This window comes from Natrix helvetica (assembly GCF_964273705.1).
Source record: "Natrix helvetica genome assembly, chromosome: 3".
NCBI classification, from domain to species: domain Eukaryota; kingdom Metazoa; phylum Chordata; class Lepidosauria; order Squamata; family Natricidae; genus Natrix; species Natrix helvetica.
Window position 1 is genome coordinate 141,607,851 of NC_138549.1, and position 26,428 is coordinate 141,634,278.

A 26,428-nucleotide genomic window follows, 5' to 3' on the forward strand; every position below is an offset into this window, starting at 1 on the left:
CAAGAATTCTGTGAAAGTGCATTTTGCCAGGGCAGTCCTAAAATAGAGAAAATCTTTCTCAGGATAAGCAGATGGCTGATGTATGAGAAAATGAAAGTGTCTGAAGCACTTTGTGCTTCAACAGCAAACACTTTGTTCCATTTATAAACACCACACTCCTCCCGCCACTTCCCCCCCCCCCTGGCCAAAGTTACATGCACCCATAATTGCTAACCTTTTTTCCCTCTGAAATAATCAAGTAGTTTGAAGAGATAACTAGCCCCTTTACAGATCTAGTTCAAAATATTTAGAAGAATAAAACAAAAGAGAAGATTGGACTTTGCTATTCCACCCCTCCATTCTCCACACGTATAAAAGCTGAATGCCTGGACAGTTGAGTAATATTTAAATAATAATCAGAATAATCTTCTCCATATCACCCACAGGCTATAGCAGAATAGTAAATCCACAATCCTGTTACCCATCGCATTGTACTTTTCTTCATTCTCTCCATCTTCTATCTGAGGTAGTCATTTCAGTTTGTTCACAGACAGCTGTAATTTTAGAGGCTGCCAAAAATTTTCTGACCCCCTTCAATTATTTTGTATGGAAAATTAATTGGTTGCATAATTTATTGAAATAAAATAATTTATTGATCTAGTGTCTATGGGGATTCTCAGTCATCCAGGTCAGGGTTGTCCCAAAGGTGTTTCTTCAAGAGGCAACTGAACTTTCTAGTTTTTCTTTGAAGATGTTTTGCTTCTCATTCAAGACAGAGAGGACCGCTGATTTGAAAGAGGGGTCAAAGAGACCATCTATGTCAAAACTGAACATCCCACTTTCAACAGAGGGGGGGGGGATATGACATCATCTATCTCCAGCCTACAACACAGTCCTTTCAACAGTTCCAAGAAGGCTCTGGACCTATTTGCAGTGACCCTGGTGACACAAATAAACTTCAAAGTGGCTTTAATGACTCGCTAAAACAATGAAAATGACCACCATTTCCCATCGCCTAGTTAGAGCTGAAGAAACCTCTAGGACAAGAAGTGAAATGTCTTCAAAGAAAAACCAGAAAGTCCAGTTGCCTCTTGAAAAAGCACCTTTGAGACCAAAGGTGTAGTGCTTGATATTACTCTTTTACTCATTTCTTCCATAACAGCATTGCCATCTGTCTGAGCAGTGTTTTGTTTAACCCTGGTGACTTGAAGATATGTAGACCTCAACTCCCAGAATTTCCCAGCCACCATACTCGATATCTGCAGCATTCTCCATGCTGACTGAGGAATTCTTAGAGTTGAAGTCCATATATCTTAAATTTGCTAAGGCGGAGAAACCCTGGGTTAGAGGGTCAAGCAGGTGAACATACTTTCTTTCAATTGCAACCCCCCTCACTTTTAGATTCTTGTTGTTATTACTTGCTCTGGCCTGCCTATCAAGAATTTGAATCAGTTGATCCTGAAGTTATTACAGTTGCAGGTTGGATGTTTGACTACAAAATAAACATCTACACCCCAAAAATGAAAGGCTGAACTGACGTTTCCTGAAGCAAAACCATATGTTATGTTGTATTAGGTGACACTGTTCTTGGGATACAATGGGACAGTGGTGGGTTCCTACCGGTACGGCCCAGTTCAGCTGGACCACTAGTGGTATAGTAGTCTGGGCTGCTGGAACTGGCAGCAATCCAGGCCTGCCATGCCCCCGAACCAGTTCCCCGGTCTCTTCTGCCATCACTGGCATGTTTCTGCGCATGTACAGAACAGTTTTCAATCAACTGCGCATGTGCAGCACTGCATGGTGGGGGTGCGCATGAGCAAACTAAGCAGTGCATGTGCAAATCGCCCTCTCAGCAAACCAGTAGTAAACTGGTTAGGAATCCACCACTGCAGTGGGACCTTGAGTCCCGAATGGCTCAGACCACGAACAATTCGGGTGCCGACCGAAAAATCCGCTAAATGTTGCATTCAGGTCACAAACACATCCTCAGGGGCCGAATAAACACAGCCATGGCAATTTTCCCTGCCGCAGTGATTTCCCCTTCCACACCATTCTTTTGTGCATGCTCATGCGCAGTCAGTCTTGCTTCTGGTCACAAACAAATTGAGTGCTGACCGAAGTTCTGGAATGGATTACGGTCGGCACCTGAGGTCCAACTGTACTGGAGAAATTACCTGACAGTAGACAATTCTTTTCCATGATTTCCCCAGTACTTATCCAAAGCCAGCTGTCTTCTGCCAGTTTCACAAACAGACTAAGAGTCTTGCAAATAGTTATGTACTGCTTCTTCTAGGTTTGCTTTTCTTTGGGAGGGTGAGAGAAATAAAATTATTGGAAATATTAATTGGTTGTTGAAATTCACTGAACAGACACTTGGTGAAGGACTGATACAAGTTGGGAGGCCACTGCCTTTTTTTTGTAATGCACACTTGGGATATTTGAAAAAACTCACTGAAATTTTATACAGTAAAGAGCAGTGTTTTAAGTCCACCCGATGGCTCAAAGTCAGTGACATACTATATCTAGCAAGGTGTAGGTTGTATTTTCATAAAACAAGTACCCATGCTAACTCAATTTTTTGAGCTTACCAAGTTAATTGAACCATCAATTAATGTACCATAAGAAGGGTTTGTGCTACACATTAGATTAAAATGTGGCAATGGTTAATATTTAGTTCAGTGTAACATATAATCATAGGCTTTCCTGAGATATACATACAATACAATAGCAGAGTTGGAAGGGACCTTTGAGGTCTTCTAGTCCAACCCCCTGCCTAGGCAGGAAACCCTATACCGTTTCAGTCAAATGGCTATCCAATATCTTCTTAAAGACTTCCAGTGTTGGGGCATTCACAACTTCTGGAGGCAAGCTGTTCCACTGACTAATTGTTCTAACTGTCAGGAAGTTTCTCCTCAGTTCTAAGTTGCTTCTCTCCTTGATTTGTTTCCACCCATTGCTTCTTGTTCTACCCTCAGGTGCCTTGGAAAATAGTTTGACTCCCTCTTCTTTGTGGCAACCCCTGAGATATTGGAACACTGCTATCATGTCTCCCCTAGTCCTTCTTTCTATTAAACTAGACATACCCAGTTCCTGCAACCGTCCTTCATATGTTTTAGTCTCCAGTCCCCTAATCATCTTTGTTGCTCTTCTCTGCACTCTTTCTAGAGTCTCCACATCTTTTCTACATTGTGGTGACCAAAACTGAATGCAGTATTCCAAGTGTGGCCTTACCAAGGCCTTATAAAGTGGTATTAACACTTCACATGATCTTGATTCTATCCCTCTATTTATGCAGCCTAGAACTGTGTTGGCTTTTTTGGCAGCTGCTGCACACTGCTGGCTCATATTTAAATGGTTGTCCACTAGGACTCCAAGATCTCTTTCACAGTTACTACTGTTGAGCAAGGTACCACCTATACTGTACCTGTGCATTTCGTTTTTGTTGCCTAAATGCAGAACCTTACTCTTACTTACCTTACTTACTCTATATCCATCTCATTACCTTCAAAGTTAAACCTTGTCTGCTCTGCAATCCTTACCTAGCTTTGATGTGCTTTTCATATGCAAACACTAGATTCCCTAGCTTCATTTCAAATTATTTTGAGGATAGGATTCACATTTTTTCACATATCATAAACCAATCAGAGCCAAGATATACACAAGATAATTTGTAATTTTAAAAAATGGGATTTGGGGGAGGGGGAGGGGAGGCAGGGAAAGGAAAGGAAAGGAAGAAAGAAAAAGAAAGAAAGAAAAAGAAAGAAAGAAAGAAAGAAAGAAAATGATAATGGAATTGAGCAAGCATAGAAACAAATGTAATCATTTTTTCTTCAAATGTAATCCGGAAAAAAATCCTCTTTGTAATTAGAACTTTATTTTTAAAAAATTGTGGAAGAGATAGTGAAAAATCCTTCACTGATGCCAAGAATAGCTTTTGGGAAAATTAAAATACATTCTTCTTGATGGTTGGTTCACACAAAACATTAGATTGGGAATTGGCATAGCAAGATTGGTGAGCAGAGCAATTGTGCTTGTTAACTTGGGTTTATGAACTATGAACAAAGTGCACATCTCAGGTGTACTTTGACTGAACTTTATTTTGTGTTAACCCATGGTACTAGTGGAACTAATGGTTCTAGGGTCTCATCTTAGCTTTTATATTATCATGGATAACTCTGAACACAGGATAGGCAGAGACAACCTCAAGTGCACGACTCTTGGTGGCTCAAAGCAGTAAAAACAAAAATACATACAGAAATAGAACAAGGAATAAAATACACAGCAGCCAGAGAGTCATATGATGGCCTCAACATAGCCAAAAAACGTTCCTGTAATAGTCTGTGAGGATGTCCTTGAGAAGGCAGGAGTGAGGAGTTGCTGCTGCAGGCTAGGCAAGGATCAGATAAGAGGCAGCTTTGCCCACAGAAGGAATTGGGGCATGGCAAGCATGTTAGAAGGGACTGATATAAAGCTTTCACAACATCATGCAGACAATCTGAGGTGGGGATATAAAACTGGGTATCACCAACACATTAATGATATCTCTCCCCAGACCACTGGATCAACCCACCCGGTGGCTTCATATACTGTGGATGTACATTGGGAAATTTGTTCTTTCAGACTTGCAAAACTGATGTCAGCCCTCCCAAGTAAACAAGACAGGAAACATGACTCGATGAACTAATTTTACTTTATTGTAAGGTTACATTAACAGAATCATGCACATCTGAAATGACAAACATCTCACCATCGCTTTTAACTGCTTGATCCATTAGAACTTCCTAAGTTTCTTTCTCTGTTAAGCCACTGAGGGCATCTGCCTCTCTTGTCTGATTGTTTCTTAGGCAGACTCTATTCCCTTCATTCTTCAATGTGCTGGACCATTCCCTAGCATTGACAGTGATTTGAACTGAGCCCAGACAAAAGAGAAGAACCAAAACAATAGTGTTCTGCCTACTTCCAATTCCCAAACCAACCCAGAAGGATCCCATGATCAATGATATCAAAGGCCACCAAGAGTTCAAGATGAACAAGGAAGGGCGTACCATCCCCATCTTGCTCTTGCCAGAGGTCATCCAACCTAGAAATAAGGAGAAATTTTCTGACAGTGAGAACAATCAACCAATGGAACAGGCAGCCTGGCCACAGAATCAGGCAGAGGTTGCTATGCAGTAGGGAGGCTGGTACAATAGCAACAATCCCAACACATGATTAAAAAAAATCATCAAAGCATGGTGTTCTGTTATAGAGTTGTAGACCATAAATAATATCAGTAGGAGTATGGATGGGAAGTTATGTTACTAACTCCTGAAGCAATATACTAAGAATTTGCATAGCTTTTACATCATGGGTGCATTGCTGTTTATTTCATCTATCTTTCCTGAGCTGTAACAAATCTTTCCCCATAGACATTGATGATTGTAGTTGACCCATTTTTGATTTATTTGCTTGATATATGATCCAGTGATCAGCATGGACCTATTTCAGCTGGAAATGTATAACCAGAAGGAAGGGAGTAAACTTATGTCTCTTAATGATCCTGTAAATACCTGGAGGGCAAATTTGTACATTGCTTTGCTGCTTCTATTAAATACTTCTTGTTTAATTTCTAATTGTAATTTTGCTTAATTCAATTTCATGTACGGTACTTCAAAGAGAACCAAGTTTACGACTCAGTCTATAGCAAGGGTCCTCAAACGTTTTGAACAGGGGGCTGATTCACGGTCCCTCACACTGTTGGGGGGCCGGACCGGCTGGGTGGGCATGGCTAGGTGGTCATATGACTGGGTGGCATGGCCAATTTAGCAGCCTATTTTGTCTTTCTCCTTTCTGTACTTGCTCAACCCAAGGAATCTATACTTAAGACCCCTGCCCCAAAGGGAAAAAGAGCACAAACTTTCTTGCCACTTGCCTAACTTTATTACAACAGGAGCTTCAGGATCCTTAAAATAGACCATTAAAAAAGAATAAAACAAACAAGATTTCCTTCAAAATAACACCTGATCATATGTTTCAGATGACCACACAATAAACCAGACTGAGAACTGCACCAATTAAGACTGCAACTAAACCCCCCAAGATGGGCATTCAGAGACATTGGAAGTAGACGGAATAAGGCGAGAATCAACACACACACACACACACACACATCCAGCCTCCAATGGTGAATTGAGGAGACATAATAGTTCCTCAGACTGTTGGGGGCCGGACTATAGTTTGAAAAAAATGAACAAATTTCTAGGAACACTGCACATATCTTCATTTGTAGTGCAATTCTCCTTCAGGCATTATACTGCGGTTGCATTTGAATTAGTGTTAGCCAACTTCAGTTGATTTTGAAAAAGCTAGGAGACATGGAGACATGTCCCCCACCCACCCACCCATCCACCCACCCACCCACTTTTAAAGTGCTACTTTAAAAGCAGCCCCTTCCCTAGTCACCCACCTGGCTCTGGATCACATGGCTGTGAAAAACATCTGAAAGGCTGTTTTTAAAGCATTTTAAAGCATTTTAAAGCTTTTTAAAGACTTTTAACACACCACTTTACAAGCTGACAGCTGCTTTGCAAGCTAGCACCACCCTCTCTCCTACTCACCCATCGGCCCTGGATCACATGGCTGTGAAAAACATCTGAAAGGCTGTTTTTAATGCATTTAAAGTGTTTTAAAAGCTTTTAAAAGCGTTTTAAAGCTTTTTAAAGTGTTTTAAAAGACTTTAAAAGACTTTTAACACACTACTTTACAAGCTGACAGCTGCTTTGCAAGCTGTCACCACCCCGTCTCCTACTCACCCATCGGCCCCGGACCACATGACTGTGAAAAACATCTGAAAGGTTGTTTTTAAAGTATTTTTAAAGACATTTAAAACACTACTTTACAAGCTGGCAGCTGCTTTTCGTATCACCACTCCATGGGCCAGATACTTTGCATTGGCAGGCCGCATTGAGGATGCTTAGTCTACAGTCTCTGTTTGGTCCTTTCTACTGTGAGTAAGCAGACAATGTTGTTGTTCAATCCTTCTGTTATCTCATCTCAGACTCTTTGTGATTGATGGACATCATTTCATCAGGAGTATCAGTAACTACTACTTTGAATTCTTTTAAGTTCATGTGTCATCATTCCTAGCTACCTTATTTTTGTCTGCTTTTCCCCCCAATCACCTTTCCATTCATCAGAGTTTTTTTTATTATGTATCCAAAATATCTAACATTAGTCTTAATTATTAGTGTTTTCAATGAGTCATCAGACCTTACTTCATCTAGCATTGAATGATTTTTTGTTCTTATGGATTAAAATAGTCCCCCCAATTTTTCTCTTAAGGATACAATTCAAGACCATCACACTTTTTTTTTGTTAATCTTTTTGATGGCCACGTTTTCACACTCATGTTACAACTAAAAACTACCTTGAAAAAAAGTAACCTTGTTGTCATTGTGTTGTTTTTATGCTTTAATATTTGGTCTACATTTGACACTCCACTTATGTAATCAAGTTGAATTAAATATTTTTAAATTTTAATTTGTGTCTGAGCATTAGATGTCACTGATATGTAATCCCTGCCATGACATTTTAGGTGTGTGTGTGTGTAGTGTCATGATCTCTTTTGTGAAGATGCTATTGCACGCACACATTCAGGGGTGGGGCTTGGATTGTAGCATTGGGGATACTATTTTGCCTTTTTGACCCCCCCCTGCAAATGCCATTGAACCTGTAGTAGACAAAAACATTTTCTAGAATGTGCTTTTTTACGAATAGTTAAAACCATAACAAATCAATGTTTACAGATTTCTTCAGCAGAGCATGCTTCATTCGTATAAAAAGCCAGCACTCCCGTATCTTTCTAGGATTAAATTTAAAAACAAAAAACCCAGGAAAAGATTGGTATGTTCCTTATTTTGCTGGAACCTCCCTCTGGTGCTGTCCCTCTTGTATTTTAAAAGGCAGCTATTCTCTGTGCATCAAAACAACTCCAGTATTGATTATGCAAAGAAGGGTATCATGTTATCTGGACTGGAGAAAGGATGAGAAATGGCACCAAAGATAAAATCGACCGGAACATACTTTATTTCAGATTATTAATACTTTCAAAATCATTAATAACTGTTAATAAAAATATCAACTCTAGATTCATGAGATGGTCTTTCTGTATTTTTATAGCCTTAATTTGTTACGTTATAAGACAGCGTGGAAAATATGTGTCCCTAAATGTTTTGCTGTCCGAACAACATGGAGAAATGAAGTCTATAGCTATAAGATACTTTAAAAAGGACAGAATGTTATGAATGATACCTAAGCAACATCTGGAGGACTATACCGTCCATCCATATATAAATGTTTGTGTGATGTTCTCCATATAAGCATTTATTTATTGTGTTAACCCATGGTTGCCCTCACTGTGTAACTGAGGGTGGTTATACAAACAAACAAACAACAAATAATAAACAAACATTAGAACATGCCACATCTAACTGAATTCATATATTCAATCAATTAAAAACAGAGTCATATAATCTTCTGACCCAGCGCTTGTTAGTTTATGACTTCAATCTTTGCCACAAAACTTTGTTAATAAACACATGCATTAACATATAAGGACCATCATATTAAGAATGCTTGGCTTATAGCAATATCTTTTGGCAATGTTCCAATTATGCATTAGGTTTACTCAAGCACACTAAAAATTGAGATGGGGAAAGTAGTTTTTCCTTTTCTTTAAATATGATTCTTGCTGTGGGAGGTCGTTCGTGCTAATCATTCTTCTCTTTTCTTCTCTTCATGAATCAGTGATGCATCCAAATGGACTCATCTCAACAGTTATTTTTCCCCCGGAGAGGGGACAGGTACTAAGGAAATAGTTATTGATCGGCATTAGAAATCAAGATGTATCAATTTCCAGCTGTAAATACAGATAGTCCTTGACTTATGACCACAATTGAGCCCGGAATTGAGCTGCAGCATCCTTGCAATTGGTCATAAGGGTGGGCAGATTGCCAAGTGCCCAGATTTTGTTCATGTGACCCCAGGGTGTTGCAATAATTGTAACTTTGGGAAAAGATCATAATTTTGAACAGTCACTGAACGTATGGTCGTAAGTCAAGGAATACCTGCAATGGTAAAATGATAGCACCTAGTTTCAAAGCCAACATTAGCTAATAATGCTTAGTGGATCAATATTGAAGAATGAGGCAATATGGCAGATGAAAAGTGTGGATTTAAAACCAATTTGCAGCTGTATTTCAAGACAACTGTGTTACTGCCAGGTCTTCTGATGCAATGCAATGAAAACAGTAGACAGATCCATTGATTGCTTTAGTGTGTTTTGCCAACAGCTGCTGTGTATAAATCACATGACTTCCTGAGAAACACTGAATGCCAGCTTTGATTTACACTTTGAGAATATAACATTTTTGAAATACCCAGCTACAAATTTTTCAGATAGCAGAAGAGATCCAGAAAACACATACAAGCAACTATTTCTTTCCAAGATAATTATTCCAATGTTTTCCTAGAAAAAATGGGCTTCATATTATATAGATAGCACAATTTTGCTCTTCCAGAATTTGCATCTTATATATGTTGATGTGTTATTCCAGTTTTGTTCTATTGGCCCATTGTCTATCTTAGTCTCTGAACGTTCAATGTAATCATGTATTGCAATTTTAATTGAACTCTTGGATAACATTCTACTTAGAACAGAAAGTGGACAGAAAAATGTATGGCAAAGCAACTGTGAAAGTACACTGTGATTTTTTCATGCACCAATGTTTTTGTTTTGTACCACTAGTGGGAAACACAAAGAGTAACTGCCTTGCTAAGTGCACAATAAATCATATCGGACTCAAGTCTATTCAAGAGACCATGAATATTGGCTCTCTTGTGTTTTCTTTGGGAATTATTCATATAGCACACAGAGGACATTAGTTTCCTCACATTAGTTCCACCATGACATTATGGGTGTTGAAGTAGAATATATCTGAAACAATGGGGAATTGTTTTAACGTGCCTCTTTGCAAAATGGTCTGTTGTGAGGCAAAAAATGTAGGAACTCATCTGAAAACATTTTGTTGCTACAGTATATATTGGGTTTTTGAACTCATTATTTGTATAATCGTTTCTTGACTCGATATAATGGCTTCCCCCATCCCCACTTCCCATTGATGCTCAGTTTGAGGCATTTGGGGAAGGTTTGAAGGAGATTTTGCATAATAGAAATAACATGAATCCTTAGGAAAAAAAATAGGGAACATACATGGAAACCATATGTTTTTCTGTTGAGCAAACTTTCAGAAAGAACAGGAAAATAACCCCAACCATCTAGACCAGTGATGGCGAATCTTTTCAGCACCAAATGCCAAAAAGGGAGCGCGCACATGCGGTCATCAGGGCCACAACCCAGAAGAGGAGCTGCCCAGGGGGCATGGGCACTCTGAAAAATAAACTTCTGGTTTCCAGCGCGCACATGCATGTCGGCCAGCTAGTCTTTTGGTTACACGTGCCGCACGACGATCAGCTGGCCGGCATGGATGCTCACGCTGGAAAACGATAGGCCAGCTCTTCCAGTTTCTGGCACTGCCGCACGCCTGAAGCCCAGAACAGGAATGGACAACGGCATGCATGCCAGGCGACATGGCTCCGTGTGCCTCTTCGGGCACCCTTGCCATAGATTTGCCATCACAGATCTCGATCCTTTCCCCCTGCAGAAATAGTTGAACATTATTGCATCCTACATGCACTAGCTGTTCCCTTCCTGGTCTTGTGTGCTACACTGCTCAGAAGTCAGGGCACTGTCTTGCCTCGGTTTCCAGCTGCTGGTTGTTTTGATTTCTGTGGGGGAAATTCAACCGTCCTCTTCTTTCCTCCTGGGATTAAAACAAAAGAGAGAATATGGTGGCTTTGGGGTTGCTTGAGCTACATTTCTTATAATCCCGATGTGCCTGACCACAAGAATGCTCAAAAGCCACGATCTTATTTTTTAATCCCAGAGGTAAAGTCGTTCCGACCTCCGCCAGGCAGAAGCTGCTCATTAGGGGGACTTTTCGGGCTTTGGCGGGGCTACGTGGTGGTGGGTCCCGTCTTTGCTTCCAGGAGATAAAACGGATTCGGGGCGCTGCGTCCTTCCTTACGGTAGTGATCTCTGTATCCATCTCGAGCCAAGATCGAGAGAGATGCCCTCTCGGCCGTCCGGAGAAGGAGGTCGCTGTTGCCTCGAGGATCCGAGCGCCCCCTCGGGCGCCTCACTCCGCCTTTTGTTCCCAGACCATGCGCGTCACCGTCTTCGCAGCTGGGCGGGGATACTGAGGACGACGACGACGAGCAGGAGGAGGAGGGAGCCAACCGGGGAACTGTTGCTGCTTGTGGGGCGGCGGAGACGAGCATCATCGCGGCGTGGCGGCGGATTAACGGTCAGCCTAACCTGTTTTCGTCCCCCGAGCCGAGCGAGCCCGCTGGAAGAGCTTGAGGCGTCAGGAGATCCCAGCGCGGAAACGAGGGAGGCGGCTTTCCGGGCCGGGTCATGAGCGGTCCCAGCCCCAGACGGCTCCGGAGGGGCCAGTGAGGAGCCGTCCGGTGCGGGGATGGCAGCAGCGCTGTGCGAGGCGGAACCCAGCCAGCGTCTCGCCCCGGCCCCAGCGCCGCTGCCTCCCGCGCAGCCCGAGAGGAAGAAGCTGCACCGGGCGCCGTCCCCGGCCAGACCCAAGGATGTGCCCGGGTGGTCGCTGGCCAAGAGCCGGCGGGGCAGCCACCCCGGCTCGCCCGTTTTCTTCCCTGGCAAGTCAGGCGCGGGCGGCGGACACTCGCGCCGGGCTGGGAGCGCCAAGGATGGCCGCGGCGAGAAGAAGGGCAAGGCCACGCCGCCGATGGGGTCGCGGGGCTCCGGGAAGGGCTCGGGAGGCCGAGTCGGGGCGAGAGTAAAGGGGCGGAGCCGTCTCCCCGGAGCTGCCGAGGGGGCAATTGCCTCCGGCGGGGCCGGAAAGGTGCCGTCGGCGCGCTCCCAGCCGCCGCCTGCCCTCAGCCTGACAGACAGCAGCTCGGAGGTGTCGGACTGCAGCGCCTCGGAGGAAGCGAAGCTCCTGTCGCTGCTGGAGCTGGGCGGGCTGAGCGGCGGCGGCAGCGACACCGAGTCCCCACCCAGCAGCAGCGCCCCTGCCCAGCCGGCCAGTGCCTCCGCCGACGGCGTCTCCCCGCTGCCGGAGGACCTGTCGACGGGGGCCTCGCTGGCCAGCAGCCGCCTCCCGCTCAGCACCTCGCTGGCTTTCTCCGACCTCACCGAGGAGCTGCTGGACGCGGGAGTCGCCCGGGAGTTGGAGGAGCTGCGCTCCGAGAACGACTATCTCAAGGTGAGCGGGGTCCGGTTTGAGGGCAGGCTGGGCGGAGATTGAGGAGGCGCGAGGCTGTTTTCTCAGGGGAAAAACAAAACCTTCGATTATGCACAGCGCAGATTCTGCAGAGAATTGTCTCTCAGTCCCCCCACCCCACCAAGGCCTCTTCGTCGCCCAGGAAGTCTTTGTAGAAGAGGCACGCCCCTTCCCTCAAAAGATGCCTGTGGGTCGAACGTAAGATCGGGCCTCCCCTAATGCGTACTATTATGTGGAACAATAACTTGTACAATGACTTCTCCCGAGGTGGTGCTCTCGAGAGGTGCTGCTGCTGCTGCTGTAGTGGCTGTACAAGTCTGAAGCCTTGGAAAAGGCAGCTTTAGGATGCCTCCATCATCTGCGCCCCCCCCCCCCCAATTCACCTTGGCCAACTCATCCCGGCCAACTGGTGCTGGGCACTTCCACATGGGACAATTGGAACGAAGTGAATCTAGAAATGCAAGTCACACTAAGAGACGGTGGAATAGAAACGTTAAAGAAAGGATGCTAGAGGAGGAACAAAATGAAATGTGAATGAAAAAAAAAAAGATGAACATAATCAAAGAAACAGTGGCAGTTATCTCATGTTCAGTTATCCCACAAAGAATGTCCCACGGGGAGTTGGCCCCGGGTGAGTCAGCCACAGTGAATTGTCCCATTCTGAGACCATGTGGTGCATTCTGGAGAGCACCACATTGTAGAAAGCTTTTCTAGAAGGAAAACCTAGAAATCCTTTACCTGTGGTGGATGTTATTGCTGCTCATAGAGTTCCTGGCCCCTTCGTGTTGTTTAAGACATCTACTGCTAAATGTGTGCAACACCTCTCCTTCCAATCCTGGAGCAAAAATGGGTCATTGTTGGAATGGTCCTCTTTGTTTTGAAGCAGGTATTCATCAAAACCTATGGACCAGGAATGTCATGTCCTTTAGCAAGATCTGTTGCCATGTTGAATTCTGTAGCCCTTTCATTGATGAGGAATCTAGCTTTACTAGAACAGACACTCATAATAGAACAAATGTTCACCTTTGTAGGATGTTGCTTACGTGCAGGACATGTATCTTACAAGCCTAAAGACACTCACCAGCATCCTAAAACTCCTAATTTACATTATTTCGCCTCAGGAGCATTCAAACTCCATGTTTAAAAGACATGCATGCTTTCAAAAGATGTTTTTTCCTCCTAAGTCTCTTTTGGTTTACTGAAACAGATGTTCTGCTATACAGTTTCTATCAGTCTTTGGATGTGTCCAACAGTTACAATGTCCGGAATTTGAATCTTTTTGCAACTTATTTCCAAAAACACCCAGAAGGCATTGAATCTGTTATGTTACTTATTAGAAATACATTATTATATTGATAAATTCTCTGGGTAATATGTAGATTTATTGTGATATGGATGTTTGTTCTTTCTTAGAAACAAAAAGAAAAAGGTTCCTAGTCATATTTAATGGAAGGAATCACACCTGTAATATTGCAGACACTTCATGCAATGAACAGCTGCCTCTTACTGACATAAGAGTTTCCCCTCTGTGGCATCTTAGAGTTACATTACATATTCCTTATCCCATCAGTCGGACTCACCATATCCTTAAGGAAGGAATTCCATTCTTATGGAACTGGAATTACCCTCTCACATTTCATTTCAGTGTTTCAATATTAGGAGACTGTTGAGGTCTACTAAGCAAAAATCTCTTAGGATTTATTAGAGCTTGTTAAAGGTTATTTTATCTCCATGGGAAGCTGCTTCCCTATGGCAATTGCGTATTAAAATTCTAACATCATGTCCTCAGGTTTTGATTGGACAGAGGTTTTCTACAGGATGATTAGGTGCTCTCGGAGTAGTATGGAATTAATGAAGAGCAGAAGGGTAATTTGTATAACAATCAGCTCTAGCTGTACTGAAGGGCAAGAAGTTGTACAGAATTGTAGTTCAGTATGTGTGTATCTTAATGCAAATTTGTTTTTTTCTTTGGAGTCCTAATTTGATTCCCAGTAACTATGTGTGTGTGTGTGTGTGTGTGTGCATGTGCGTGTGTGTGTGTGTATGTCCTGCCTTTATTATTTTTTATAAGTAACTCAAAGCAGCGAACATACTTAATACTTTCTTGTCCTATTTTTCCCTGCAATAACAACAAGCCTGCAAGGTGAGTTGGGCTGAAAGAAACTGACTGCATCACAGTCACCCAAATGGCTTTCATGCCTAAACCAGGACTAGAACTCACAGTCTCATGTTTTCTAGCCTTAATCACTAGACCAAACTAGTCCATGCAGTTTTCTAAGCAACATTTTCAGAAGTTGTGGGCCCTTGCCTTATTGATAAGGCTGATGGAAAGTGACTGGCCAAGGTTACCCAGTTTGTTTCTGCTTAAATTACAATTTACAAATTACAACTAAATCTCAGGTTTCTCCAATCCTATGCCTTAACCATTGGGCCAGACTGGCTTTCTGATTCAGAAGCTAAGATACCTTAGATGAAAATATCTATCTATATCTATATCTATGTCTATATCTACATCTACATCATCTACATCTACATCTACGTCTGTCTGTCTGTCTGTCTGTCTGTCTGTCTATCTATCTATCATCTATCTATCTATCTATCTATCTATCTATCTATCTATCTATCATCTATCATCTATCTATTTTATATATATAATGGCAGCTATATCCCTGAAATGTGCCATGATAATGATAATTTCCAGGAGTGAGGCCATTTTCAGAAATGATAGAGATGATAGGGATGTTTAATAATCTCATGTCCATTGACTGTCTCTACCTCCTATTGAGAAAAATTTTGCTATCTCTAAAATATGGTTCCTTCATTTAATGGGGGGAAATGGTGCTGGGTACTATATGAGAGTATATGAGTAATAAATAATTGTGTCTAAGATTTCAGAACTGATTTCCAAAGGCTGTTTGGAGGGGACAGGAGCCTGGATGTAGGACCTCTCAGCAGCTTTTTAAAGAAGTTGCATCTTTTCCTGGGATTGCATAGCTGCAATTTTTATACTATTTCTGGAGGCAACACAGGATAGTGCATTGCCTTACCTTACATTGCACGTAGCAAGTTGTGTGTTCATATTCACAGTAGAGAAAGACACGTTTCTGCAAAGGTTGTTCACTGTGTGTTTCATTCTACTGACTGAGTTTAATTAATTGTATGAAAGCTACTTTGCTGACGTGCCCCTAGAGTGGTTTACAGTCTTTGCTGGAGTACTATTTGAATAAGGTAAAAATATTGCTTGTTAGGAAACCCTGCAGTTTGTGAAAGAGAAGGAATGGGGGAGTAATTGGGTTGTTGCCAGATTCAGTTGCTTCTCTGAGCTATTACTACTGAGCAGCGATGATTTTATTTTTCAGGATGGGGTTGGCATGGTAACAGTAGTATATATTTCCTGAATGGCTGCATCCAACTCTCAGCTTAGAGCGTCTATTAGATCCCTAAAAAAGGCAGAGATTCTTACTGCCTCTGACAGATTTCTGATAGATTGAAAGAAAGAACTCTATAAGTGAAGAATAATATAATTAAAATAATTGCATGTGTACATACAGTTATTGGTTTGTTTTTTTGCACTATTCATTCAATGCATTTTTGTGTGAAAAAATGTAAACACTTCTTGGATACTGAATAAAATTCTTTCTCAAAGATACCTTGTCCATTTTAAGGGGGGATATCCTTACTGCTGTTCACTGCCCTCTTCTCTGGAACAGTGTTTTCCCTGATATCACACAGTTTCTGGCCCCGTTAGCTTTTTGTGAGGCAATTAAGTTCTGGAGGAAGTCATTTTAGAGTCTCCTGATAAGAAAGAGGTCATGAATGTTCCTTAGTGTCGGACTTTTTTTAAATTCCAAAGTTATTTTATTACATTGTTCTATCATGTTATTGATTTTTAGTCCTCTTACTATTTTGGAGGTCTGTAAGATTCTCAAAAATAGGTATGATCAGAACGTGATATGATTAGTGCAATAAAAATAAATAAAATATTTTGATCTCATTAACTGTCGCAGTTCTTAGAATTCTAAAATGAAAATACAAATTAATTGGTGGATACCTGAAGTCTCCTACCTAGGGTCCATTAATTAATATTGTACTTAAGTCAAACATACAAGCTGAGGAAGGCAGCAAAACGCAGTTTCCAATGTCGCCTAATACAGGTGCTCCTCCAGGTGTCCATGAATATCATTTATTTCTGCAAGGAGGACGAGGTTTGTGTCAGATGCAGCCTTCAGTGAACAAGGCTATGATGCCAGATGTCCTGAAGGCCTTCATAGCACTGCACAAAGACCCTATTCTGCTAATGCCAAGATGGGTGCATCTGTGTCAGATGAATGATGTCATGCATGCTCTCGGTCTGTCTCTCCACCCTCCTTCACTTCCTCCCAATGCCCCTTCTAACAATCTTGTGGATACCTAAGCAGAGGGTTGTTTTTATCACTGCAGACAATTGAGATTGACTAAGGAACATACTGTAGGAATGGCTGCTAAAGAAAAATGAAAGGTAATTCCTTGGGAGATTGACATAGAGAACTGAGAAGTCTAGTTTGACCAACAAGTGAATTTTTAACATTTATTTAGGGTATACAGAGCACAGAATAACAGAGTTGGAAGGGACCTTGCAGGTCTTCTAGTCCAACCCCCTGCTCAGGCAAGAAACCCTGTACCATTTCAGATAGTTGTTCACTCTCTTAAAAGCTTCCAGTGTTGAAGCGTTCACATCTTCTGAAGGCAAATTGTTCTGTCAGGAAATTTTTCCTTAGTTTTAGGTTAGGGTTAGTGTCCTTGGGTGTCCCTTTTCTAACTTTCTATGTTCCTGCATATCCACACCTGTGCTCTAGCTTTGCAGTGTACAAGCATTTCCAGATATTATGTTCAGATAAATGTTGGTTCCTGCTTTGCCTGCAGGTAATCTGTACTGTGAGACAAAGATTGACTATATTAAAATCAAACTTAACTGCTCTGTAGAAAATACTGTTTGATAGTCTAAATATTATACAACTGGTTTAGCATCTAATACCATTTAATATCTGTTTGTCTTCCTGCTAGCATTTCTGTGGCAAGAAAAAAACAGGGATATCTTAATCAGAGAATTACAATGCTACAGGAAGTGACTGTGATGGGTATCAAGAAGCACTGGACTATAGCATAAATCTCTTGATTTACAGGCATAGTTTTTGTATCATGGATGCCCACCATTTATATTGAGACCTGAAGGTCAGGATTTTGAATGCTCAGTATTCAGCATGAGATTGCAAAGATGTGGTACAAAACCCATTGCATATATTGAATCAGCACAGTTTGTCCTGGTTTTGCAGGATGGTGAAGTTTTTGGCTCAAGGCTGAAGACTGGTTATGGGAATCCAAATAAAGCCAAATAAAGTAGTGAATTATACCTCCCCTTCCCTTCTAACTAAAGGAAAATTGGCAGGAAGTCAAGATTTCATTTAGGCTGGCCTTTCTCAATATTCTGATAGAAAACGGCTGTAGAGATTCAAAGTTGTCATGGCAGTGTAACAACATTTCTTCATAGTGTGGGGAGGAGTATCCAGGATGGGTTGACCTTGTCCTCTCTTGATTGGACTGAGTCAGATAAGCTCTTTTAGCCATGCCTTGGTCACCAGGCTCCACCCAGTTATCGACTCAGTCCATCAACGGATGGCTGTGTTCATCCTGAGATCCTGAAGAAACTTAAAGGAAAAATTTTAAATTGCTGCAAAAGCGATCGAAATTGTCTCCACGTTGCCTGATCAATCACTAGAGGCTGAGGAGACCCCCAGTGGGTCTGCAACTGCTAAGGCAGCGCACAGCCCAAGTCACAGAGCGAGACCCAGGGCACTAAGTGAGGACTTTCACCAAAGACGAGCAAGCGAGCTCCGCAGAGGCCTCTGCAGCAGGGAGGCTCTAAGGGCGCTGGAGCGCTCCACTGTTCCCCTCAGGGGTTGAGCGACGAACCGTGGCATTTTAAAGTGCTCCAGAGCGCCCGCGCTGGCAGTGATCACCAAAGAACAAGATGAGAACCGGAGAGGCTCAGAAAGAGCTGTGGGAGGTGAGAGAGTGCCCCCAACAGAAGCGGAAGCCGCGCGGCAGCCTGCAAAGGCACAAGCCACTTCCACGTGCTCCAGCAAAGAGGAGCCTTTTGAATTTGGAGCTGGAGCCATTTTGAAACCACGTGGTCCAAGATGGCGGCCCCCAGCAGCTCAGTGGAGGCCGGCAGGAGCCAAGCACTCAGCCCTGCAGCCAGCGACCACCAGAGGCACTGAGGAGCCCTTAAAAAAGTTAGGAACTATCTCGGAGGCATCAGCCAAGGGCAGGGAGGCAAGGCAAAGGCCAAAAAGGAAGCATATCTCCACCAAGGGGGCTAAAGAGGCAGGCTGTGGATCCAAACCCCCCAAGCCTAGCTCCAAGTATGAAAGGCAGAGGCACCAAGCCTTGGAGCACATCGACCACAAGGCCAGCAGCAGGAAGAACCCCCCCCCCGGGCCTGGAAGCTGAGGAAAGATTACCAGGTTTCTCTTCACCTGGCAGGGCTGCAGAAGGGGACCCCTCCCTCCAGGTGAGGATTCCCTTCGACACCTCGGGCTTTGTCATCCTGTGCTCCGGCAACCTTGCTATCACGATTTATGCAAGCCCTATTCAATCCTTTTCTGAGTGCCTGACTAGCCGGAGAAGCCCAGACAGGGCAACGAGGCTCAGATCGCTGCTGAGGCTTTCCCTTTAAAGAAGGTCTTCCCTTTAAGGAAAAACTTTCCCTTTAAGGAAGATAAAGGAAAGCAGCTGGAGGAGGGGACGGCAAGGCTCTCAGCGAGCTGCTGTTAACAGCAGGAGGCCACAGGAGAGACCGTGGCAGTTCTTAGTAGCACAAACTGCTTTTTCAAAGCCCTGACTGGCAGGGCTGTTGTATTTGCCACACAGCGCCATTTGAAAAGAAGGGGGAGGAGAGTCCCCACATCACCCAAGATGGCAGCCTCCTGCAGCTGGAGGACACAGGCAGGAATCAAGTCCTCGCTTCTAAAGCCGGCAGCCCCACTGGAAGGGCAGAAGAGCCTCCAATCAGGTTAAAGATTACCCCTGAAGGTCCATCCAAGGGTGGGGGCGGCAAGGCAAAGAGCAAAACGAAGCACACCTCCTCCAGGGCGGCTAAAGAGGCAAGCTCCAGCTCCAAGCCTCCCAAATCTGCCTCTAAATAGGAAAGGCAAAGGCATAAAGCCCCAGGGCGCATCTGCCATAAGGCCATCAGCAAGAAGGCTCCCCCTGGTCTGGAGCCTGATGCGATCACAGAGGAGGATCCCTCCCAGCAAGTGAGGATTCCCATTGACACCTCAGGCATCTGGGGCTCTACCCAGGGATGGCAGTCACCTCACTACGGGGCATTCTCCTCAAGCCTCCCTTCTACCTCTGCAGGCATGGGGGTGGGGCAACCACCCAAGGCAGAACAGTGTAAAGATGAGGTTATTTTGAGCTCCCCTCGAGTAAAAGGGACATTGAAGTTGAATCCCAAACTCTGTTTGCAGTCTAACTGAAATCAGCTGCCAGGATTTCCCCCAACCCCTCTTGGAGCAAAGAGGAACATCCCGTTTCAGTGAGAAAGACTAATTATCTCTCCTGAGATGAAGGACTCTGTTGTGATTAAGAAAATATGTTAAAAAGGGGCCAAGAGTTGCATGAGAAATGCAGCGTCTACCACCTCGCTGATTCAATCTGCTCTGAAAAGCCTGTTTTTGTTCTTCTCTGATACTCTGAGAAAGCAGATCTTGCAAAGTTAGAAAAGCATGTTTCCTCTATCTTTTTGTTTGAAAGCAAGATCGACCTTGTTTCCATCTAAATGAGCTCCGGGGAAGGGATCCAGGAATCGCATGATAAAGCAACCCCACCCCTTCCCAACCTATGTAATCTGATCTGCTGTTGTTAAGGCCAAACACAGGTGGCCTAGCAAAGAAAGAGAAACCTGATGCAGATTCCAAGCCTTACTCCTTAAGTGGTTGTAAAAGCCTCCTGGAAAGATCTCCATGGAAATGAAACTTGAATGAAAAAGAGGTCAGCTAGCCCAGACCCGACCTCCCAATTCCTTTGAAGTTTAATGATAAGTTGTCCTGACAACGAGAGGCAATAAAGACGCCCCAACCATCCCAACACCATCTTACCTTGTGTGTGCAAAGCCTTTGGGCAGCCAAAGGGCCAAAAGGCAGATGTAGTTCAGTTGAAGAGATTGTTATGCTCTTGTGGATTGGTTACTATTGTTTATGAATTATTTAGGAAGGGCTCAATCCCTATAGAAGGTACCAAGCTAGCCAGGTCCAAGATGGGTTCCGAGTTCGGGTAAAGACCCTTAGGAATTCCAAAATTGGAGAGTCAGCTTGACAAATTTAACCAGCAGAATAGCCTTGGCAACTAGAGCCGAAGTGGCACAGGGGTTAGAGTGCAGTACTGCAGGCTACTTCAGCTGACTGCTAGCTGCAGTTTGGCAGTTCAAATCTCACTGGCTCAAGATTGACTCAGCCTTCTGCCCTTTAACAGCAAGGAAGGCGCCATTACCAATCACTCCAAACAGTAGGCACCAGCAGTGTCCACTAGTGGCTCCTGTACAAACTGCAATCCAGTATTTCAGGCCAACACTTGCAATGCCTAGTGGCCGACAAGTGATGTGCGCCTGCATCTACAAAGCATTGCATTGTACCCTAGTGGCCAACTCATGAACTGCACCTGCATCTCCAAAGCCCTGCATCGCACTCTAGTGGCTGACCAGTGAACTGCATCTGCATCTACAAAGTCTTGCAACGCACCCTAGTGGCCGACAAGTGAATTGAACTCAAAGAATTCATAATACATTCAATAAATTTTCTGAGCTACTCCTAGTCATAGAATCATAGCATTCTTCCAGCCATGGCAAAAGGGTCAGACAGGCTGATCCCCATGTCTGAACCCACCACAAACTCAGAAGTGGATGTCCAACTATGAGAAAATGCAGAAGCACCTCAGATAGCTTATGACCTTAGACAGCATTCGCTGAAGGCAGAACATATAACAGGGGTGGATAGCACCAGAGCTGACTGGCTCAGCCGGACTGAGGTGGACAATTCGGAGTGGAAGCTGCAGCCAGCAATCTTCAAGGAGCTGGCAGAGTGCTTCGGACACCCAGAGCTCGACCTTTTCACCACCCCTCTCAGCGCCCAGCTCCCAAGTTTTTACTCCAGGTACCAGACACGGGGGGCGGAGGGGGTAGACGCTCTCTGCGGCCCTTGGGCCCAGGGGCTCCTCTATCCCTATCCACCCTCTCCCGCAAGATTTTTTGCATAAGTAATAACAGTTTGCATGGATTTGAGAAAGATTAAAATGCAAATCTTGATTAATTCCATATTAAGCATTTTTAATTCTCTTGCTATTCCTTAGTGATTCACCTTTGAATGAGAATTGCTTGTTATCTGCATTTGTACTATTTGTTTATTATAGTAGAAGCTAATTTATCCTCCTATTGATGAAATTCTCCTGTTTATCATCTTGCTCTTAATTTTTTTTTTTTTGCTCCATAGAGATATTTTGGTGCTGTCATTAACAAGCAGAAAATGACACACATACTTTGCAAGAGATGCTTTACTACATTAGAGCAGCATTTATTTGTCACAGCTCAGTACTAAAGAATGGTATTAAAATAAACTGTACAAGTGTACTAGAATATAAAAATGAAGAAAGAAAAAAAACACTTCAGTTACTTTCACAATATAGCTTACACGAAACGTTAGAATGTTATTGCTTTCTGTAATAGTGTAATTCAAGAAATCAAAATGGAGACTATTCAGGTTATTTCCAGCAAAGAGCAGGAAAGGAAAGACTTGGAGTACACTTGAGTGTATTCCTTCTCCAGCTTTGAAAACTTTTGTTCACTGCTGTTGATGTTGTGATAACAAAATGTCATCTCTTTGCCTTTTGTGAGGTTAGGATATCAACCTAGTGCCATGACGGCAAACTATGGCACACAGGTGGCACACAGAACCCTCTCTGCGGGCACTTGAGCCTTCGTTCCAACTCAGCTCCACCGTTCATGTGTGCATGCCTCCCACAGCCAGCTGGTTTTCGGGGCACTGCTGCGCATGCAAGTCACACGCAGGAGAAGTGTACACATGTGTGGAGGGCAGGGTGCATGCGTGGGGAGGCAGGGCACATGTGGGAGGATGTGTGTGCATGCATGGGGTTGCATGTGAATGCGTGGGCATGGGGTGCACGTGTGAGGGTCGTGGACGCATGCACAGGTCAGGGCGTGTAGGGGTGCACACATTGCATTATGAGTGCATGCATGCGTACGCACTTTCTGCACGCAGCACCAAAAAGGTTAGCCATTCCTGACCTAGTGGCTCCAATGACAATTGTTTTTCCTGGGCTAATAGATGGAAATAGGAAGTTTTTTAATTGGGACTGCAATGAGGAGAAAACAATAAACAAATAAAGATTTTCTTTCTGTCCCCCTAGCCAGTTTGCAGAATCTGGGCAAAGAGGTATAAGCTGTTGCATTAGGCTTAATTTGCAGCTTTTATGTATCTGAGGTTGCTGTGGGCTAAATAATTATATTTCCTCTGGGAAATGCATCCGTGTCAAGATGCCTCTGGTGATTTGTTTCGTTCTATATTATTGATCTGAGGAGCACAGCAAGCTTTGGGGAAGTTACGATTGGGCTTTGTGTTTGAAATTCCTTTCCTCATCTTAGTTTACCAGTGGGGGATGGGGGCAGGAGGGAGCAAGTACGCATACTGTGCCTTGCTTTTCCTTTTTGGCCTGTCTTCAGAGACCTACCAAACAAAGCTGACAGGAGAATAGTAGTATTGGGGAGTTGTTATGCAGCCGATGGCTGCCTTGTCATCACAGGGTGTGTGTGTGTGTGGGGGGGGGAACAAGAGCTCCGAGGCCCTGCTCAGCAGAATGGAAAATGTGAGATGTGATACGGCAACAGCTGCAGAGGGATGGGAAGACAAAGAACAGGCACTCGGATTCTATTTGAAAAAAGGGGCGGAGATAGCTGTAAGCCAATCATCTTTCAGACTAGCAGATATATGCATAGATGGGATTCAGTCTGGCATTAGCCCAGGGGTAGCCTGCTCATCTTTAGTCAGGCTGTTCCTTCTTACTGTGATCCACCCTCCCCTTCCGCATGAACAATGACTACCGTGGGCCTTTTACCAGTCCTCCCCTTCCTAGAAAAACAAAACAAAACTAAAGCTTGAGTATAAATCTGCTTTGTTTTTCTCTTTTCCACAAGTGTGGAACAGATAGTACAGCAAAAGAAATCTATAAATGTAAATGCTCTTGTTTTCTACAAATAGGCACATAAAATCTATGACCCTGAATGCATACCGTGTATCCTGAGTTTTAAATTTTCATTTATAGATTTCTCTCCCTCTTTATTTAACAATATCATAATGGCAATTGAACGTAGCCTTTACAGAAATGCAATTTCTGTAACTACTTTAGTCTGGAAAGCTGGGCATAAAAACTTGCATTATGTATAAACTAAAAGAGATAACAGTGCATCTCACTGAGCAGAAAAATGACGATTGATACAGCATAATTGTAGGTTAGAGTTGATATCAAACAATAATATAATGGAATTTTCAAGGACATGGTGGAAATATTGTGCAGCTACAGTAGTCCTATATTGCCCCCTCAGTCATAGAACACAAAGCCATCACTTTATTGAATATACCTATGGCATACTTGGGATGTTCATATCTATAGTTACAGTTGCATTCACTTCATATGCTAAACTGTGTTTACTTTTTTTAATTGTAAACCTCTTTGAGAATTTTTTTAATTAAGTGATATATAAATATTTTAAATAAAAATAATAATAATTAATTCAATTGTTAAGAGTTTCCACAACATGTTACACCATAATGGGCTGTGTATAACACATGAGGTTAAGTGTGGTTCAGGATGTACGAATGCAGCCTGTATCTTAATGTAGTACAAGTAATTCTTGATTTACGGCCATAATGGAGCCTGACATTTTCATTGTAACTCATGATAGGTGTAAATCAAGGCACCCATGTGACCAATCAGATTTGACAACATTTTTTGTGGCAGTTGTTAAGTGAACGCAGTGCTTATTGAGTCAATGCATTCCTGTAGCAGTTTTTTTTGTCAGAAACTGGGTGGAAAAAAAAAAGTTTCCGACAAAGAAGTTATAAATAACCTCACATGACTGCAGAATACTGCAACTATCTTTAAAGCAGTGTTTCTCAACCTTGGCGACTTTAAGTCCCGTGGACTTCAACTCCCAGAATTCCCCAGCCAGCTGGGGGATTCTGGGAGTTGAAGTCCACAGGACAAGTCGCCAAGGTTGAGAAACACTGCTTTAAAGGCAAGCCAGTTGCCAAGCACCTGAACTGTGGTCATGTGACCATGGAGGACAGTGCTGCTATTGGAAATCTGGAATTGGGTCATAAGTACCTTTTGGGGATGGTCTATGTAACTTTTGCAAGTGACAGGTTGTTAAGTGAGGACTTAGCCAGGTTATTACTGGAGGTTGTGTTTGCCCCATCCTCACATTATTCCTTCTGAGTACAGGACAGTTATAATTTTTCATAGTTTCTTGCCGTGTCCAAAATGGGAAACTATGGTTATTGATATGCCAATTGAAGCTACACAAAATTCTAAATGAACTTTATGAAGCTGGCTTGTTTGGTTAATTTGATGACCAGTGTTTTCAATTGTAATTAATTCATGGCAGACTGAGAAATGAGGAAGGACTACAGAAATATTTCTGTACCAGGCAAGACTTGATCATGGTTTAGTGAAAGTAGTAATAAAGTTTGTGGGATTATAGATATCATAATATCTCTCTCCCTCTCCTTCTTTCCCCCCCTCCCCCTTCTCTCTCTCACACTCACATATTTTAATGTTTTCATTTTCTTCTTGTCTAATCTTGGAGAGAATTGGAGACACCTTTATTGCATTTGGGAAATGCCCAGGTTTTGCTTTATTTGTCCCCTCCCTAAATTTCTTTTAGTGTTCTCATTCTTCAAGCCTCAGTTCTATGCTCAAATTTTAGGAAAGATAAATCCTCATTTAGAGTTGATTAACTGCCTTCAAAGTGCTACTCACCCTGTGTTTTATTTCTAGTGTGTAAATGCATGTACCTGAATAGTAAAGTAGCATAATATTGTGAATGGATGATAATGATTGTGATATTTTTAAGTAACAAGGACTGTTAACCTTTTTACAAATTGTAGTAAAAGACAGGTCATAGCCGCACCAGTGGGAGAGATCCAGATGTTTAGATCAGTGATGGGATTCAAAATTTTTACTACTGGTTCTGTGGGCGTGGCTTGGTGGCTGTGGCATGGTTTGATGTTTTACTGATTCTATGCTATATATCACTTCCTCCTGGAGAGCAATTTAACCCAAGCAGTCATACTAAGCCTTTGAATGGCTAGGGTTGTTTTCAGAGATCAGAGCTAGAGGGTTCTTTCTTTGCAAGTGAAGTGCTTTATCCTATGGTCAATTCAGGCTGGTTGATAAGATTTTTGGTTCTTTGCTTACCTTACCTATTTTTATATTACATTTGATGTTTTCTCAAACTATCTCAATATTTATTTGAATGTATTAAACAAACCTCTTCCTTTTACTGGACAGCCAAGACAAACTTGCATTCTAGAGAATTCACATTATTGGCCTATCTTGATATCCACTTAAAATAGTTAGAGAACACATGTTATCCTATTATACCCACATTATTGGGACTGAGATACATTATTAAGAGGATAAAATTTGTGCACAGTCCAAAAACAGTAAAGGAAGTAAAGTAATAAGTGAAAAAAAGGGGGAAAGAAAGAGGAGAAAAGAAATAAAAGAAAGTTATCAAGAAATGGCTTCCAACTGAATAGCATTTACAAGTACATTGATATTTTAGCCTCTCATAAAGGTTACAATGTAATTTCCTTCTTTCCATAATCTACGTTTTCTAGTCATTAAACTAGTGGTGGGATTCTTTTTTTTTTTACTACCAGTTCTGTGGGTGTGGCATTGTTTGGTGGGCATGGCAGGGGAAGGATACTGTAAAATCTCCATTCCCTCCCTACTCCAGGGGAAAGTTACTGCAAAATCCCTATTTC

At 42.9% G+C, this 26,428-nt stretch overlaps 1 protein-coding gene across 3 annotated transcripts in view; it reads left to right on the forward strand.

Annotated features, from left to right (window-relative positions):
- Nucleotides 1-11,254: 11,254 nt before the first annotated feature.
- Nucleotides 11,255-26,428, forward strand: part of MTCL2 (microtubule crosslinking factor 2) — an 89,330-nt gene continuing 74,156 nt past the window's right edge. For all 3 annotated transcript variants that reach the window (XM_081949081.1, XM_081949083.1, XM_081949082.1), the window contains exon 1: nucleotides 11,255-12,314. In XM_081949081.1, the coding sequence (XP_081805207.1) occupies nucleotides 11,553-12,314 (762 nt within the window). In that variant the 5' untranslated portion in view covers nucleotides 11,255-11,552. The remainder of the gene's footprint in view (nucleotides 12,315-26,428) is intronic.